Source organism: Silurus meridionalis, chromosome 19, assembly GCF_014805685.1.
Source record: "Silurus meridionalis isolate SWU-2019-XX chromosome 19, ASM1480568v1, whole genome shotgun sequence".
In the NCBI taxonomy this organism is placed as follows: Eukaryota; Metazoa; Chordata; class Actinopteri; order Siluriformes; family Siluridae; genus Silurus; species Silurus meridionalis.
Genome location: NC_060902.1, coordinates 12,175,113 through 12,195,813, shown reverse-complemented (window position 1 = coordinate 12,195,813; position 20,701 = coordinate 12,175,113). Strand labels below are relative to the sequence as shown.

Below are 20,701 nucleotides of genomic sequence, written 5' to 3'. Positions count from 1 at the left end.
GCCAGAAGGCTTATTTACTTTGTTTCATTTTTCTCTCCGTGAGAAAGAAGTAGGTCTTATCCCTGCTAACCCTACAACATCTTACACTAGCCGGGCTTGATCATAACACCGTTTTGAACAAAAACAAGATTCACTTTAACTTCGCCCTTTAATTTCCCAAATGGAAGGCTTCCGTTGCTTATCTTCGACCTGCCAATTTCTAAGGAACAGAAAAACTCCTGAGTGTCTGTAGACAAAACATGAACTTACACGTTGCACGCTTTAATCTGCCAGCTACCCATAGGTTTATACTGTATATAGGCTGCTTGAAGCTTTTCTTTATTAAGCAGATAACACTAATAACAGTGTTGGTAGTTGTCCAGGCACTGTTAGGTCTGGTCTGGGTCATATTATTTCATTAAAACTGTGCCTACGGGGAGGAATATGCATCCCACTGCCTCGGTGGAACAGCGTGTTAAACTCCTACAGAACTGTAATAATAACTGTAAACACAGCAGGAAAATGCATTCGGCATGCACTATGGTGGGGGTTATATTGCTTTTTTTTGTCTTTTTTTTCATTCAAGTGTATGTGATCCTTAACCTGACAAATAGTCATTAATGAAGTAAATTATAACAAGGAAATGTTATATATGAATATGTAAAACTCTCATATTCATTTAATTATTCATCTTCAGTAATCATTATATTTATCAAAGGGTTGTGGTGGATCCAGAGTTCATCCTGGCAACATGAATACACTATTTAGACAAACGTTTGTGGACACCTGACCTGATTTGTATGTGCTTTTTGAATATCCAACTTCACATTCAGTTTCTATTTGCTCTTTAGTAACCTCCACGCTTCTGGGAAGATGTTCCACTAGATTTTGGAGTGTGCTTGTGGAGATATGTGCTTATTCAGCCAGAAGGGCGCTAGTAAAATCGAGTACTGATGCAGAATGAGGAGGCCTGGAGTGCAGTCAGGGTTCCTATTTCAGGTCAGAGCTCTATAGCAGGTCACTCATGGTCTTTTACTCCAACCCATGTAAACCATGTTTTCATGCAGCTGGGTTTGTGCACAGGGGCATTGTCATGCTGGAACAGTTTGGGGTCACCTAGTTCATGTGAAGAGAAAATGTAATGCTACTTTATTTAAAAAAAATACATTCTATAGAATTGTGGGCCTCCAAGTTTGTGGTAAAAGTTTGGGGGAGAAGGACATATGGCTAGAAAAGTGAGGTGTACTAAACATGTCCATATTGGAACTAAAATGCCAATTCTACTTTTTCTACTATAATAGCAGAACTGCCTTCCACAGCTCCAAAAATAAATGTCAGTGATGTTCATCATATGTGTAAAAACTCTTGTTATGCTCCTGCAAATGAGCTATAGCAAGTCATAAATAAGAAATACATTTATTACAATAAATTGTAATAAAAAGCCATTATGACACTAAGAATATATTTGAATAGAAATGAACATGCAAGCCCAACACTATGGTGTTATTATTGGAAGATTAGAAATGGAAATGCAACATGTCATAGTCCTGAGTGCATGTTGCCCATTTGACCACAAATGAAACGCCAGTCCATTGTTCAAAAAAACACACGTTCATACGTATGGTAAATTTTGCACAATCTTTGCATCAGTAAATTTTTGCACACTGAAAGAAAACTCCAGAAGAGGAAGAATATGCAACAAGAGCATATGATTGAAAAGCTTTACTCATTGCCCATCTCACTAATATGAAGGATTTCCAAACAATTTGCACCATGCAGATTTAGGTGTTGGAGGTGAAGCTCTGGTTTATGCACGTTTGACATTACAATATGTATTTTATAAATGCAGCAAACATAATGTTGGAATGATTTGTTTTCGTTATTGATGGTGGAAATATCCATCGTAGTAAAAAACAAAAAAATATATATATAAAAAAGGAATTCAAGATTAAAGCTGAGTATAAATTGGAATGCGTAAAATCACCTGGATGAAAACAAAGTGCTGACAGCAGCTAAAAGTGATTTACGTATCGCAAGACACCAGCCATTTCATATTATGTCAAATGCACATGTGATTTTCATCTGCTGAACGAAAGACAAATAAAAGAGGTCCGAGGGATAAACTGATTTCTGTATAACACAACAAACCCAATAGAAATGAGTGACAAAATAAATACAATTACAAAAAAAATTTACTACAGGTTGCAAGGCTGCAGGTTTTTTTTTTTTTAAGTCTGTGCACACCCAAGTGCCATGTAATATAGACGGTGCTTAAATAGGTTTATTATATAAAATATTCTTATATCTTGGATTAGAGACAGTGAGGCAATGAGGTCTGAAGGATGCCATTGTTATCATTTCAGGTCACAGGGTCAGTCCTGAGCTTAGGTTACTGTCTGTGCGATGTTTTACACGTTGCATTTACATGGGTTTCCTCAGGGACCTCTAGTTTCCTCACATCATCCAAAAAATGTATGTGAAATTGATTGACATCTCATCATTGATTAATTGCATTAAGTTTTTTTTTTTTTTTTCCCAGAATCCTCAGTGACCAGGATAAATAAAGTTAATGACAATGATTAAGTGGTTTGATGATGATTATGATAATGCCAATAATAATAATAATAATAATAATAATAATAATAATAATAATAATTAGAAATAGTATATGAATGATAGTAATAATAGTATTAATAGTAGTTTGGCACAAGAACGGGGTACTAAATAAAAACAACAACAACAACAACAACAACAACAATAATAATAATAATAATAATAATAATAATAATAAAGAGGTAATACTATGAATAATAATAATAGTTATTATTATTAGTAGTAATTGTTATTGTTGTATTTATTTATTTGTTTGTTTTTTTATTTATTCGAGATAGACAACAGTAGCTTTTCCCCTTTATTATACCAATTAAAAACTTTCGGCGTCTGTGTGCGTGCGTGTTAGCGTGTGGGTGCACGCGCGCGCGCTCCCGTGCGTGTGCGCGCGCCTGCGTGTATGTGTATATCTCCGTTTGAAACTCTTCAAGTTCAGAAATCGTGCAGACACGCAAAACAACGCAGCGTGTTCAACCTCCCGAGGATCATCCGAGGATGAGACTGGTTTTGTTTGTTTGCTTGTTTTTGTAGCGTTTGCTGGAAACAACTTTATATTTTAGGGAAGTTTGCAGCTGTCAAGTCTCGGGAGAAGTTTGGTGAAGGTTGAGCGCTGTGTGGTGCAGACTGTCATTAAGGGCAGTTCAGAGAAGGAAAAAAGTTTTTTTGGGGTAGAACATGACGAGGACGCGACTTTTCACCTCGCAAACGGCACTTTTCCTTCTTCTTCTTCTCCTTCTTCTTCTTCCTCCTCTTGCGCTTTTGAGGTGTGCTTAAAATCAGTGCAGAGGAAGAATATGAGTTCCTGAAACAGCTGGATTTAAAGGTAAGACTTGAATTTGAAGAACTTGTTTGGACTTGCTGGAGAGTGAGATGAATAGAAACTGGGGATCAAATACTTTCTTGCTTTTTCTTCCTTCAACAATCTGCTTTCAGATCATAGATTCACTTTTTCTATTCTTTTCAGAACTTGTAATGATCACCCAGAAATGTTTGAGATCTCATAAGAATTGTACCATACAGTATATTTAGTATAATTATAAATGCATTTGTATTCAATCATATAGAACTTGAGGTTGTGTTTGGATTTACTCATGTCATCAAAGATCCGAATATTAACCCAAACTCCAACCTTCTTCTTAATATTATCTCTCTGAGGATGTGTCTACTGCAAATAACTAACAAATAAAGTGCAAATCCATGGTACATGAATTCATTAGAAAAGAAAAAAGTGATCAAACGTGGAAAAAAAATTGAATTTGTGCACGACTCAGATTATGGCTCAGATTATGCCCGCTTGTGCCCATAGTTTTTTGCGTGCAACCGATACTGTACATAGAGGAAATTTCCAGCCCTGTGTGTTGGATTGCCTAAAATGCCAAACACAAGGAGGGCTTGTGTTGGCAAGGTCTCTTGTGAACCATGTTCTTGGCTGTCTTGTGCATGCAGGATAGATTCTGGTCTCTTGGCTCTCAGCTCCAGAGCAGATGTGGGAGGAGGACCGTAGCCCCGGTGCCAGCTCGCCTCAGCCTCCAGATGGTGCCCATCTCGGCCCAGAGAGCTCACCAGTGGAGTGTCCCAATGGCCTCAACTCAGGTGACTAATATTGACTTGTTCAATCTACTAATCTGTTTATATGTTTTTTTCCGAAACAACACTGAGACACAAATACGGTGACTGAAAAATAACAGCTCCATGCTTTTCGTTTCTATGGCAACGTAAACTCTAAATGCCATACCTTGCATGTATATGTATATATTTGTTTGGCATGCATGAAGGGTATGCACCTCATTTCTTTCTGTACTCTTGATCATGCTCAGTGATGACATGCAGCTTTTTAAAATGCACACTATATGAATAAAAGTTTGTGGACACCTGACCATAATATTCATATGCGATTTTTGAACATCCCATTCCACTGTAAAATATTCTCCAGTCCTCTGGGAAGATATAACATTACATTTTGGAGTGTGTATTGTAGAGATTTGTGCTCATTTACACACACAAGGGTGGCAGTAAAGTCAGGTATTGATGTAGCATGAGGAGGCCTGGGGTGCAGTCAGAACCTAAGGTTGCCAGTTCCTAAGGTTGCCAGTTCCTAAGGTTGAGGTCAGAGCTCTATAGCAGGCCACTCCAGATCTTTCACTCCAACCCATGGAAAGCATATGCTCATGGATCTCACACAAGGCGTCTACAATTTTGTGGTAACAGTTTGAAGAAGCACAAATGGTACATAAGTGTCCAAATAATTTAGTCATAAAAATATAATATATATATATATATATATATATATATATATATATATATATATATATATATATATATATATATATATATATATATATATATTTTTTTTGCAATAAGTCTGATAGAATGTGGATGCGATCTGTTCCAGGTTATAGGACATCCAGAGCGTATTTACAGGCAAAGTTCTTTGAGGCAGATCAAAAACTAGGACAGCCCCGAGCAGTTCTCTCTGCCATGTGCTGTTCGGTTGCCTGTTGTTGTAAATATGTAAACTCCAAGATTCCATGCGAGAGCAACAGGTTGGGCATTTGTGCAACCGAAGTAACCAACTCGGCCATTTCTGTCTCAGACACAATTTTAGCTGTTCCTAAATATCCCACAATGTTTTGATCCGATGCTTGCAGTCGGAAGAGTGTGGCCTTATTCCCATCTGTTATTTTACTGTGGTAGGATGTTTATAGTACTTTGTTAGGGCAAGAATGCTTTCAGTTGCATGAGAGTGGATTGCAGATTGGTGACAGATGACTTAATTCGGCGCCTGATGAGAAGACGCTCAATGTCTGGATATTTCTTTGATCTCGAAACACACTAAGGGCGTGAGTTGAATCTTGTTTATTTGGGGCTGTGTTTGGAGCTGTTTATCTTGTTTGCTAGTTCATAGTCTCAGGCTCACACCCTCTGCCCAGGGCACTGGTTTCTGGGAATATTGACTGACTCGAACTAAATAACCTGGAGAGTCTAGCATGGTACACTTATACTATATGCTATATGCTATAAACAAGTGTCCAGCTAATATACTGTATCCAGTAACCTCATAATAGACAGTTGAAAGTTGACAATATTTTGCAAAACATTTTGAGCTAATTATGATGTAACTTCGTTCGATTGTATTTTCACTGCTCACCCATCATGATTAAAGCACACATAAGAGCTAATATAATTAAACTGGTTGCTAGGTGTTTGCAAATCTCTATCTCAACACAACAAAATAGACCTAAAGCCTGTTACAGGGCAGCGAGGGTCCTTCCCCAATGGACCTCTTTAAGCCTTTGCTGCAGTTTTTATTTTTGACCAGTAGGTGCAACGATATTATCAGTAGGTGCAATGATTTGCTGGAGTGGACGCTGGGGCTCTGCCCCTCCACTCAAGCCACTACTGCTGATATCTTTTGTACATTTCACCACACACTTTAAACTGCACAGAAACTTTCCACTTCTTTGGAGCAGGATACAGTTACTGACTTGTCCTAAAGAAGGTATTCGAGAGTTAGCGATTGGTAGTCAGCTTCAGCGCTCTGCTTCTACTTGTGAAACTATGTGGCCTTTCGCCAGGGTTTAGTGCTAAAAAATATCCAATTCTGAGCATAGCATTGCTCTGGATATCACAGAACTGAGGCGAAACATAAGAGTAGATGAATTAATATTATGAAATGGTCTCTGAATTATAGGAGAATCTGGGGAATAGATATTCCTGTTGAGAATGAACGATCTTTTTGTAATCTTCGTAGGAGTGCTTCTTTTGTCATCTTGAGCTTAACCAAAGGCACAAACCATGAAAAGCAAATATGTGGTCTACAGAGTTGGGAAGAAAGAAAGTACAAATACTTTGTTACTGTACTTAAGTAGATTTTTCTGGTATCAGTACTTCTCTATTTATTTTTCAAAACTTTTTACTTTTACTCTTTACTTTTTCTTCACAAATATCTGTACTTTCCACTTCTTACTTTTTTTAAACAGACTCGTTACTTTAGTTTCAATCGATTTGATGACATGATCAATATTTTTTGTTTTCACTGCACCCGTCAACCTATTTCCTGTCATTACACGGTTCGGTGTATCATTTCCTGACTCTCGCGCACTACAGACGTAGGCTAGTTTACAAAGCTAGCAGAAGGCAACAAAAAGTCTGGGGTTAATGTGGATGAGACAGAGGGAGTCATTGACGTAAACATGACTGAGAACAGAGACATTCCTGATCTCCTGATCATCATCATGTTTTCTCGGCTTGTGTTCTATATAGTGTTTGTTCAGCCTGGACACAGTCATTAGATAACAACATTTGAAATTCTTTTGTATGTTAATATGATGTGAGGTCCGGTTACCAGCACGACACTAAAACAGGTAGCAGTAATGGCTAGTTTTTACTTCAGTAAATATCAAAACCCAATTGTCTTTACTTTAACTTGAAAAGGTGTAGTCAGAACTTCAACTTTTTACCAGAGTCTTTAAAAACATGAGTATCTGTACTTCTACTTGAGTGAAGGATGTGTGTACTTTTGCCATCTCTGGTGGTCCAGTGCTACTATGTGCAGCTTGTGTTTTTGCGTCTGAGCTTGTATATTTAATATGTGTGTATATTTCAGGCCTCTGAGCGCAGCAGGCTTGTATGCTACCACCCTTTGCATGCCACAGGAGCTCACTTGGAAGACAGAGTTTAGCAAGTCCTGGCCCGGTCGTTCATTTGCACCAAGCCAAGGCGAGTCAGTTCCTGCACAGCTGCTGTAGCCAGTGGGTCATGAAAACTCAACCACAGTGAAGAAATATGCCCACTAGGCCCTGTTTAGTTCTGCTGCGTTCCCACTAATTACATTCAACTATGCATTGTTCTTCTCTTCGTCTTTGTTTTAACATGACCCATAGAATTCACACCCAAACAACCAATTTCTTGCTTTGCCTTTCCTCCCGTTATGTTTTAGTTTTTTAATAAAATTTTTTAATGCATTTTATTCTTTTGTGGCACATCAGTTGTGCGGGCTGGCTTGGCCTACTTCTGAAGGCAAACACCTGAGCTGAACTCGCACATGTACAAAAGCGCCCTTTCATTGCTTGACCTTGAAGGATCGTGCAGAACCGAGCGCTGTTCCCAGATCTGTTCTTATGAGTTACTTAGATCAGTGTTCTCTGAGTTAATCTGATCCCAGATCATCAGGATCTACAAAAAAAAAATGCGCCTATTTTGAGATGCCTGAAAATTTCAGGCTGCAGGCCAGAGCTTGTTTAAGAATATGGAGCTTGTCTGAGCTTCAACACTGACTCCATTGACTTAGCTTGTGTGTGCCCGGTTGCACAGCAGCGTGTCTGTCTGCCGTCTGGCTTCATAGTGAAAATCAGTCGTGAACGTTAATTGCAACGATAGCTGTAAAATTCCTCATTTTTGCAGTCATGATGTAGCTGATATGCGATGATTAAAAAGGGATATACTCCCTGTTTAGTGAAACCTAGAGGAAGTAACTATAAATTGAATCGTGCATACTATTTGTAGGAATAATTGTAAATATATAACTGTTTATTGAAGGTTTTATATTTGTCTATCCTCAGAAAACGATACAAAAGCGGGTGAAAACTGAAGCTTTGTATCGACTACCATTTTTTTTTTCTGTATGTGTTTAAAGAGGGCAGCGTGAGCAGGAAACGATTCAGTGTGCTTTAGAAATATAAGATTTTTGTTTTATGTCATTTTAAATATCAGGATGTCAACAGTCATTATCGCAGATGTTACAGAGCATTTCAAAGCCTTGTGCTTAAGTTAATGTAAATAAATTAGTATTTGCATGACACATTGTTTTCCCCAATGCTTTTCCTAAAAAAAATTTAAAAAAATTATATTATTCTTTTGTATACAATTGAAAGATTTTTATTCTAAGTGCAGCATAGTTACAAATAAAAGGAAACAGGAGCAAATTTGTGATTAGATTTAAGCATGTCGGCATCCTACCGTGCTCTATGGCAGTGGTCCCCAACCCCCCGGGGCCGGTAACACATGATACATTACTGCTAAATTGAAACCCCCAAGCTAGCAAAATGAACAAAAAACAACACAGTGGATTCACATGTATTATTATATTTAGAAAATACAGTTTTTTTATGCCGGTCGTATCATTTTATTTTATTGTGTTTATCCGCCACACCTTAAAGGCCGGTCCGTGAAAATATTGTCCGACATTAAACCGGTCCGTGGTGCAAAAAAGGTTGGGGACCGCTGCTCTATGGTATATATGAAATGCTTAGGAGGCTTCTATGACCTTGATTTTAGGTCAAGAGGTAAAGATCAAATGCTTGCTCAAGTGGCTGATGTTTCAGTAGGAGTTAATAAAGTGACGTATTTAGATTTAAACTGGGTTGGAAATTTTAGTTCGGAATTGTGTGCACTGACCACAATCCTTGTGCATTAGTGTGATATGTAAGGAAAAACAGAAGAGTAACTGTTCCTCAGGTGACTCAGAATGTCAGTTCAGGGTGTGGTCAGACTGTAAGAACAGGCTAGAGAGGAATATTATTATAATAGATGCATGAGTTTTGAAGGCAGGGATATGTGCAGGCTACAGGCTTTTTATATTCTTGGGGGTGAAGTGGGAAGGAAGTCTCACTGAATTAAAACAAAATTCTATCAATTCATAGATTAGTAAATCAACGGTTGTTTTATCTCTTGAATTTAAGAAAAGTACATTTTGTACAATTCTTGATCGAATGTATTGTACACTTGTGACCAATTCCTTCACCATTTTGTCGGAATTGAATCTTTGAAAGCAAACTAACATGCATCAACTTGCATACTTCCATATCTACATACAAACCTACGCAGACACGGCAGTATAGTGATAATAAGTGAATCTACTTCACCTGCAGCAGTCGTAATATACCTGTAGTAAACTTGCACAAACTTCGCCCAGGCTAAACGTGCTGATATTATTTATATAGTGTAACTTTTTCTTTAAATAACTAGTTGAATGAGGTTCTTTGGCTAAACAAAAAAAAAAAGGGATGTTAACCAAATGTATGATAGAATAACTTTTCATGGTTGTTCATATATACATAAATCAGCTGTCAGGAACAGAAATCTCAGAAGACACTTTTCTGTCCTGATGGAGGTGGTCTCTTCCAGAATGCTTTGGCCTTAGATTTAGACATTCTCAACCATCATCATCATCATCATCATCAAAACACCAAATGAGGGATAATCTTTTGGACTATTGATCATCCTCTGATACAGATATAGAGACTATGCTAAGGTGCATTGTAGATGTTGTGGTGGCTTGTGGTGGCTAAGCTATGTTGTTTTTTTCCTTAGTGTCCCGAGGGCTGGATATGCATATGTCGCAAGGTGCAGGGCAAAACTCTCATATAAATTTTTGCAGATTTAGAATTCTGGCCGTATCTCATCGTCCAAACTGCGCGTGGAATCACCTTGTTAATGCGAACAGTGCGAGGAGCTAACTGTGCTCCGTGCGCAGTAAAGAAAATGGTCAACCACAGAGGCGTGAAAAAGTTCAGGACTAATGAGGAAATGCAAGATAATGCTCAATAAAGTTCTTATTAAATACCCACTCTCTTGCCTAAATATATATAAACGTTGTGGAGGGCTTTAGTGCATCTGAGATGACATTTGGGCTACTTATTGGTTTCAATTAATTAGCTGCTGTGTACAGAACAGGCTACTGCGTATAAAAAGTGTGCAGTTAAAACCCCATTCCATATTTCTTGCGGTCGACTGCGGCTTCTTTAACACTCGCTTAAATGGCAACTTGACAAAAGTCCTGTTTAATGTGTTGAAAGTTTTAGTGTGGAATTTGTGCTTGGAGCAGGGTTGCCAGATCTGGGTGGTAGCAGTTGACACAGTATTATAATAATAATAATAATAATAATAATAATAATAATAATAATAATAATAATAATAATAATAATAATAATAAATTATGTCCTAAATTATTTATCAGACTGACTAAAAACCTTAAACCTAATTATGATCTGCATGTGTACCTTGATTTATTAATACAGTCGTCCCCTATTTTTCTTTTTTTTTTATTGTTTAAGCCATAAATCATCCTCCCACACTCTTTAAACACACACAAAAAACATTTGCAAGAATATAGCAAGATGAATTGTCAATTCATAGAAATATCACGTTTATAGTTACTGTACTGTAGCGTAGCCTACGCGTAGTTTCTGCTTGTTTATTGGTTGAAGTGTCCCATGACGTCAATAAAGGGGAGTTAAAGATGCACGTCACTATGTTCTTTATTTTCATTGGCTAAATTTGGTGACGCATGTCTTTAACTTCGCCTTATTTTTTGACATTTATACCAGTAAACCAGGAAATCGATGTTTTGTTTAGTAACGCTACTCATTTCTTATGAAGAACTGAAATCGGGACGATTTGCAAAAACAAAATAGTTATGTGACAAATTAAAAACCGCGATAAAGTGGGATCGTGAGATTTGAAACGCGATAAATGAAGGGGACGACTGTTCCTAATTTAAGTTATTCAGATATAAATCTCTTCCCTATGTTATGAGGCAATTATATGCAAGCAGACCAACATACATTAACATGCACACTTCCAAATATGTACATATGAACATACATACATATACATATACATGCCAGTATAGCCAGTAAAGCTAGTCTACTACACCTGCAGCAACTTACAGTTGTAAACTTCCACAAAGTTCGACAAGGCTGAACATGCTGATGTTGAAGTTATATGCATACTTTTATATATACTTTTTTCTGTAAATGGCGAGTTGAATAATGTTTTCGAGCTCAACAAAATGGGATATTGATCAAACCTATGATAGAATAACGCTCCATGGTTGTTCATACTGTGTATATATATATATATATAATATATATTAAAAAAAAGCAGAGGTATGAATCAGCTGCTCTGCCAGTAACCATCTCTTTCACTTACAAATAGCACAAAATAGCCATTTTCTCTTATTCAGGCTTCATGATATAGAATTTTTCTAGTAATATCATCCTTTTTTTGTTCTCTAGCGGTGCTATTTCTCTGTTTTCTTTCAGTAGGACACATTTTGTGTCGGGTTCTCTTGTATATTATGAATGTAAACCATAAGCACTATGCAGCTTTTTTTGCTTTTTTTTTGAAGCGCCCAGTTTGATCATTCAGAATTCTGTATAATGTTCTTGGCCTTGGATTAAATGATTTTTTGCTTTGTTGCTTCGTGTCTTCGGGAGAAACATAATAACTTAATGACTTGTGTGACTGGTGAATCTTTTTTATGTTCGCTAAAGGCATTGAGTGGTGCTCTTTTTGTTTCGGAGCGAAAATGCTATAAAACAATCTTGACCACAGATAATGCCATAAGTGTTTAAAAAAATAGAGTTGAGTGATCGTCAAGTGATCGTTATCCAATTGTTGGATTATATTGGATTATATGATCATTATTTACATTTGTATGATCAAGTTTTTTGTCTAATTATTGTTTTACTTTTGGAACCTTTCACTAAGAGAAAACAGTAGCTCCAGTTTAACATTATTTATACTGTATGCTTGCTGTGGTTCTTGAAAGTTTCTGAATACTTTAGAAGTTTTAAGATTTGTGCATAAATACGACCTAAAACATCAGATTCTTTTTCAGAGAAGACAAGGGGAACTCACAAATAAGATACAAACATTACCCCTTTTTTTATTAAGGAAGATGATCCATTGTTTTGGGTCTGTCACTAGCAAATGTAAGTGGAACTTTTCTTTCTGCAGCATAAACTGTTACAGGACTGGATTCTTTTAGCTCATTTATCAGTACTGGACAATTTCAGATCTGGAATGTTGGTGGGGTTTCTCACATGAATTGCCTGCTTTAGGTTCTACAATATTTCTACTGGATTAAGGTAAGAACTTAAAGATAACAAATTAAGAAAAGAAACAATCTTAAAAAAAAACCCAAATCAATTATTTAATAATCAATAATTAATAATAAATTAGGATTCCTTTATCTACTTTTAGGACCTTTTGGTTTTGTCATATTTATACTCAAATCTTGAAAAAAATCTGCTTTGTTATTCAAAGTCAAACTATAAGCATTTGACGCGAAACACAACCCCATTCCATAAACCACTGAAATATCACAGAGTATCAGAAAAAGTATTTTAGATGAGAAGGATCAATTCTGATGACCATTTAAACTACAAACTTACTGTTTTTGGTTTCAGAAAATTGGAACCATGTATACACTATCTGGACTAAAGTTTGTGGACACCAGACCATAAAGTTAGTATACGTTTTTGAACATCCCAGTCCACATTTAGTCCCCTTGTTCTGTTATAATAACCTCCAATCTTCTGGGAAGATGTTCCACTAGATTTGTGATAAACATTTGATAAACAAGGGCATTAGTAAAGGCAGGGACTGATGTAGGGTGAGGAGACCTGGGTGGGTTGAGGTCAAAGCTTTATAACAGGCAACTTAAGATCTTCTACACCAAATCATGTAAACCATAACTTCATGGAGATGGCTTTGTGCACAGGGTTACAGTCAAGCTGGAACAGCTCTGAGTCTCCTAGTTCAGATGAAGGGAAGATGTAATGCTACCACCTCCAAATACATTCTATACAATACTTATTGGTAGAACCACATATTGCTGGGACAGTTAGGTGTCATATAGAGTAGCGTCATAGTTGAGTGTCTCATGTGGATGAAAGCATATACATGTCTCTTTATTTCAAACCGAATGCTTTTACTTATTTAAAGAAGAATTAGTCATTGTGTGAGACACCGCCAAAACACTGGGATGATGAAAATTTCCCAGTATCTCGATTCTGAAAAATGCAAGGTTTAAGACTTGATCTCCTGATAGTCTCTACTAAAGTGTGCTTTAACCTCTGGATATGCAACAGAAAAAATCAAAAAGACTTGGAGAACGCAGGATCGGTTTTAACTGGCCATCGACCAGCATTGTTTCATTTTCAGCTTCCTGTTGACTCGTGCTCGCCAAAGGTACACCACTGCACGAGCATATGTTTTTGTCTTCAAGGACGTAGACGTAGACAGATGCAAAGCACCACGTCAGCTTGTGTGTTTTTAGATGCAGATATCACCACCAAACCCCTGGGCCTCAAACTTACCGTGTAGCTTGCATAAATCCATCCAAAGCCTGTTAAACGCCACGTAGGTTCTCGTATAATGAGCTTACACTTTTTTTCTTCCGCCCCCTCGATCTCTATTCTTTTCACTAAATCAGCGTATTTGGACAAATTCCAGCACGCAGCTTTGAAGCTCCTCGTCGGATATCTGTTTTCACTCCTGGCTGGCTTACAAGCGCCGATTAGGAGCCTATTGTCTCCGACCCGAGGCTTAGTGAAGACGTCGACGCGGTTATCGCCGCATCTCACCGCCAGATCCATCATGGACGAGCAGCTAATTATTTTCCCTTTACCCCTTAATTGTACCCTTGAGGGGTCAAAGAGGCGAAATCGAGTAAAACATTTTGCAACAGATACGCGCAAAATGTAAACGAGGGGTAAAAGACGGACACACGGCTCGATACCGGTTGCAGGCGTCTTCCGTTAAATCCATTTGAGACATTCGGTTTAGCAGCAGCAGCTGTTTCTCACAACCCACTGCACCGCATTTACAGTCCTGCAGCTGGATAGGGCTAATTATATGACAGCCATTGACTGTGTGAAATGGTGTCATTTTGCATGGAGTTGATTGTTTTTTTTTTTCTTTTTTCTTCGTCTAAGCAGAACCTAGGGGAGGCATTGCAACATGTAAAATGTTATATGACGCATGTTAATGTTGTGAGGGACCATTGGGATGAAGTATGTGCAGAGAAATATGGCTGAATGATCGGAGTGCATGACTTCATGTGATCCTGATACGTGAACGGATGAATAGAAAGGTGGCATGAAATGTGCGTGTGTGTGGTGCGTGTGTGTGTTTGTGTGTGAGTGAGTGAGAGAGTCAGTAAGTCAGTGGGCTTTATTGACGCACTTTCCGCCAAGTGCTGTTTTCACTGTATCTATTCATCCACCACATTCCCTCACAACCTCATGTGCCTACACACACACACACACACACACACACACACACACACACACACACACACTTGCACAGATAAATGCATGCATGTAGAAGCATTTTCATACTGCACACATTTCCACAAACCAAACAGATCACAGACAACCCATGTAAACCATGTCTTCATGGATCTGGATTTGTACACAGGGGAATCGTCATTTTGGAACAGGTTTGGGTCTCCTAGGTCAAATAAAGGGAAATGCATCCAAGGGCATCCGATACAGTCGTGTGCTTACAATTTTGTGGCATCAGTTTGGGACAGAACCACATATGGCTGAAGAAATTAGGTGTCCCATGCGTCCATATAGTGTATTTGATATTTAGACGTCTCTTGTGCATGAAAACAGACCCATGTTTTATTATAACAAGCCTCGCTGATGCTTTTGAGTCATTTCGAGAGGAATTAGTCATCGTGTGAGTCACTGTCCAAACCCTGGGATGAATAAAACCTCCCAGTATTTATATTCCAAATGCAGTGTGGCGGACTCGATCTCCTGATCGAAACACGTGTTTGGAAAAGTCACGTGTCCCATTGTGTTCCTCTTTTATTTGATTCACAACTGAAAATCAAGTGATTTATAATTTCTTGTTTAAACCAATATTGAAGGCGAAGAATACTGGCTTTTTGTTTTCTGAGCACATACAAAAAAAGGAGAAAATGGCAGTGATTTAATTTTTATTTGATTAATCACACAAAGTGTAATAATCAAAATCACAAAATACCAAATATGATTAATGCTCTATATAAGTGAACAATATTTTCAATCTAATTATCCTAAACTGGTAAAGTAAAAAAAGAATAGTCTTTTCACAGGATGATTTGTCCACTCTGGAGCCATGTGTTCAAATAGTTAATAATATGATACAAACTACAGTTACATATTCAAAGATAGCAGACAATCTTATAGATCGAGGGGGTGTATTGGTGGTCCGGGGCAGGGACGTTTAAACTGGTGTTCCAGGGACCTTCTGCTACAAGTGTTTGAAGATTGTGTGTATGGCATTGCAGTGTATGAAATATACACATGCCAACTCTTATTTACTGTCACTTTTAAAAAACACATATGAGCTCTGAGAGTTTGATGGAACCAGTGATGGATTATGTGCTGGCGGTTGATTAGTTGTTTTACAGGTTGTTTAAGAGTCACAAAACCAAATAGCTCAAAGTAAGAACAATACGATGTCAAAAAACTACAAACAAAGCATTTTTTAATTACATTTACAAACACAATTTTTTAACATAATTTGTGTTTGATTTTCCAAACAAAAATCGAATGAACGCATCGTACACGGACCGCTTCAGACCTAACGTGACCCTGACCTTGAACAACTAAAGTAGAATTAAAATAAAATAGGAAAAAATTGGAAAACTGAATAGACTGATGATTTGACCATATATGAAACGCACTCGTACACAGTAGTCTTCCTTCTCGATTCAGATCGTTGACTAAAAGCTGCCCTCCTTTAGTGTGAACGCGTGTATCAGCTTCAGTGGCTTTTAACGAGTAACGGTTTTAATCAGTCGAGGTAATTAAACTTCCATTGCAAACGCCCAGCACATTGGTCTTCAAGGTCTGCCTTTTTGCTTTTGGCACAGAATGAATAGTTTGTCTCTCTGCTTCTGCCTCTATGAAACCGCATTTGCGACCTTTAGGGAATTAAAACTAAAAAGCTTCTTTAGATCGATGTGAACAATCGTGTTCCATTAAAAACAACGTTATCTAATAGCTGCTGTGTTCTTAGGAAGGTCTTATGGAGCCTAAGTAAAAGTTGTGGGTTTGCAAGACTTTGAGAAAGTTTCTTTTTTATTTCTTACTTTTTTATTTATTTATTTAAGCATCCCATTCCTGCCAAGTTCACTGTTTCACCTGAGTGTAAAACATCCCTAAGACTCTTGTCAGTTTCTTTTTTTTTTCTTTCTGTTGAGACGACAGAAAACCAATGTACTCTTTTTCTTTTTCGCTTCGTTGACTGACTTTGGAACAGGTATTAGTGAGGAGTTGTTAAGAGACAGAGCAGCTCTTGCCACAGAAAGGGGGGATAGGGAGGGTTTTGGAGGGACTGGAAGAATTTCAAAGTGTCCCTGTAAAGCCACATTTCTCCTCTGCCTCTAATACCAGACCTCATACCTGCCTACTCTAAGCCCCTAAAAGACTGACTGTGCTCTCACTCTTCTCCAGAGAGTAAATAAGGGAGCACTCCCTGCCGGGTATAAAGTCAAACTTGAGAGAGGAGATGTTAAAGTTAGCCAAAGTCTTTTGAACATAACTTCAAGATCGTAGCCAAACATCTGTACTACTGTATGTACGCTATAATTATACACTATCCATTACAATTCAAAGGGACATCCATCATGACACGAGTTGCATTTTTTTTTCCTTCATTTGAAGTCTTCTATTTATCACATAGCATTATTTATTCAAATATATTTTATAACAATGTGTAATAAATATTAAAATTAGGAGAAGAAAAGATGCAGATTGCTAATGTATGCTCATTTTCGCACACCTTGTAGAATTGCCAGGAGCAGCGAAGCCATTTTAGCAGTGTGTTTCGCATCATCTGATCGCCACTTGTGGATCGGATTTTTCTAGAGACCGCCAATCAGAGCACCCTTAGCCACCATGTAGATAATTTAAAGAGATCATTTAAGGAGTTGTCATCCTATCATTGGGAGATTGGGAATCCTGACAATGCTACAGGAGTCAAATTAGCTGAGTGGAAGTGATGCCATACCCTCTCCTGCCAATCACAGCAATGCTAGGGATTCATGGATATTTGCGGGCTTGCGTATGTCAATGTTTGAAACATTGTGGTTGGCTGTTTGTCTCAGACAAAGTGTTATCCTTTACCCTTCCTGGTTGGTAGCTGTTGTATGATTGTGAAGAAATGTTTGGTGGATGGGAATTGGCAGGTGAACAAATTTAAAAGGGGGAAAAAATAGAAGTAAATAAAAGTGTGAGTAATCTTACTCGAGCAACAGAAGTTGCTTTGCTTTGTTGTCTGTTAGAGCTGAGGTGGATTCGAAGCCCATCCCAGGAACTTTGGGTGTGAGGCAGGAACATACCCTGGAGGCTTAAAATCAAACAATTGAACAAGAAATTTTGCATGCAAGGGCAAAGCTAGAAAACTTGACATTAACTCTGTTTGCTAAAGAATGTGTGGACATGTAGAGGTATGGGTAAATCCCTTTCAGAGCTGTTTGAACATTACACTACACCAGTGTTTTTATGTTTCTGAATTAGCTTTCATGTTTTATACTTCATCTTTCGAAAGGATATTTTGATTTGTTTCTCTTATGGTTCTGATTGGATAGGATCCTAAGTAAAACAACTTTACCAAGATCTTTTTCCAAGAACCCTCAAAGAACCCTTTTATGATGTATGTGGTGATCCAGATCCAGTTCTCCAGTTTTTATTTGGTATTTTTATTCCCCTCTGCCAAAGACAGAGTGGTGAAGTACCAGATTTTGGATGTAGTATAAATCTCCATATTTTTGGCTTCTTAAACTCTGCATCTTTTATATCTCAAAGTGTGATATGCTAGTTGTTACTTGATAGGTTCCAAACAGCAATCTCAAATACTGGCCTGTTCCTGTTATTGTGGGAACACGGATAATAAAACTAGGAGGGCCTCTTCAGGCTAAACAGGATGTCACGTAGTTTACCAGGTCTTTATGACCAACAGCTATAACAGTATATTTTTATTCATACACTTTTCTTTTTTTTTTTAAATGAGGAAACGTATGAGCTGTGTTTACAAGTTGAGTAAAAATTCCATATGTTTTCTCACCTCGAGGGGGTTCGGAATTCATGCATGCATGTGGTGCATCCTAAAATCGTGGCTTAGGTCTGATTTTAATTAACTCTGTCTCACAGATGTTCTGGAAAGACATGCATGGGGGCGAGAGTAAGATGTTCTCCTGTCACTTTTGTTCAGTCATCGCAGAAGCAACAGATTGGTCTCCTGACTCAGGCTTGAGTCATAATTCTTTATTTATAGGTAACTCCGGTGATACCCTTATAGTTAAGCGTTCTTTTACCTGTAGTGTAACTTCTTTACCTGGGAAACCGCTTGTAGTGTAGAGATTTGGTCTGCAGTTTCAAATGAACTTAATTCCTTAACTTTATTTAGACTTTGATAAATAGCTGCTCTCGAAGCCAGTGAGATCCTCGTATGAACATTTCAAAAATGAAGATTTGAAAATTGGCTTTATAGAATAGTCTTATATTCAAATGATAAAACCAATAGCACTACAGTCCAAAAATCCTTTTTTGATATGTGTTATTATTATTTTAACATTCACCATGTCGCTTGTAATATTGCTTTAGGAAATTTTAGCCATGCAGCCAGGCGTGAGGCGTGTTGATCACAACATGCTTGGTGCAAGTACTTGAACTTTTCGCAGTAACATTTCTCCAGTCTTATGAAACTATGGTTTTGATAAGGTGCTCCTTCCTCTACTCAGACAATAAGAACTCTTACCACATTAAACTTGAACCAGGAAGCAATGCGAGACAATCATATTACCAGTGTTGTGCTAGTTACTAAGAAATAGTAACTAGTTACAGTTACTCGTTACTTCATTCAAAAAGTAACTCAATTACTTTGTTGATTACTTACACCAGAAATTAATGCGTTACTGTTAAAAGTAACTTTTTAGTTCCTTTTTAAAGAACGTTCTTTAATGTTCCCATTAATGCCCTTTTATGCGTTATGGACTAAACAAACACAAAACTGACTCAAACACAAAGTCATTTTTAAACACTATTTTATTTAAGTCAGACCTGCACAAACTGAATATATCACAAGGATTTCTGAAATAAATAACAAAACAAGCTGAATAATATATTCACAATCAAAAAACTAAAGTGGCTTCTGCATCATAAAAGCTGTTGTGTTGAGCTCTTAAAAATGTTCCTTTCACAGCTTAAGTATGAAAACTATCAACAATGTAGAACAGAACACCGGGTTAGCTTCTAGCTTCTATATTCGTCCAGGCGTGGAGTTTCTGGAGGAGCTTCGGCAGATTGGAGTTGCTGTTTATCGCAGTAGATACGACCTTCGAAACAGAAAGACACAGCTTACATTTGACTTAAAAGTTTTTGTCTTTATGCTCAACTATAGTGAAATAATGAGCATATTTCCACTTTGAGAAACTCGTCTTGCTCTCGCCTCGACTCGCCATTACTGCCGCACAGACCTGAATAAACGGAGACACGCCCACAGTGCCTCTTCTTCGTGTTTATAGTGGTTCATCCACCAATCCTACAGTGCGTCGCTGCTGTAAACAGGTCAGACTGTAGGCTACACTTTAGCCGAAATTAATTCATTTTATAAAAGTAATGGTTAACGCACCATACGGTAACGGAGTTACTTTATTTAAAAAGTAATGCGTTACAGTATTAGTTACTGTCAAAAGTAACTGCGTTACAGTAATGCGTTACTAGTACTAGTAACTAGTAGTTACTAGTAACGCGTTATTGCCCAACACTGCATATTACCCAGCTTGCGATGCTGATGCTGACGCTTTGCCGAATGATGTGGGTCACAGCAGGGTTTGCACTAAACCTTGCACCAACTTGCTGCATTCATTTCCACTATAAACAATAAATGAATAATAGGACAAAAGAAAACACTTTATATAAGTTAAATCTAAATAAAATGTTATTCCGTAGAGACCAAAATGATCTAATATCTATTTTTTTTGTACTCGCTTGTGAAAGAAGCCTTTTTGAAAGCATATTTTCTCCCAGCGCTGCGTTACGAGCGGATTATGATGTAGTATTATGGCTCAGCACTTGATAATGGCTCAGCTCCAGTCGTTAATGCCCACTGATCCAGACCAGTGGGACTGTAGCAGCCGTGAAGCCTGCGTTCATGGGTAATGAAGGCTGTGTTTTTGGGTCACGAAGAGGAGCCGAACATGTGACGCTGACTGTAATCTCAGTCTGTTTTCAGCTCCAGTTCCTCTGTACCTCACACAAAGAAAGCCACAGTTGAAATCTACCCTGTAATTCAGTTCTAGGAAGTTTCTTAGTCTCAACTCTGT

The 20,701-nt window shown here is 37.8% G+C and overlaps 1 protein-coding gene across 1 annotated transcript in view; it reads left to right on the top strand.

The window, feature by feature from the left end:
• The first annotated feature begins 2,968 nt into the window (after positions 1-2,968).
• mdfi (MyoD family inhibitor) overlaps positions 2,969-20,701 on the top strand; it is a 42,284-nt gene continuing 24,551 nt past the window's right edge. The window contains exons 1-2 of the mRNA XM_046874559.1: positions 2,969-3,412; positions 4,036-4,182. Of these exons, the coding sequence (XP_046730515.1) occupies positions 4,074-4,182 (109 nt within the window). The 5' untranslated portion in view covers positions 2,969-3,412; positions 4,036-4,073. The remainder of the gene's footprint in view (positions 3,413-4,035; positions 4,183-20,701) is intronic.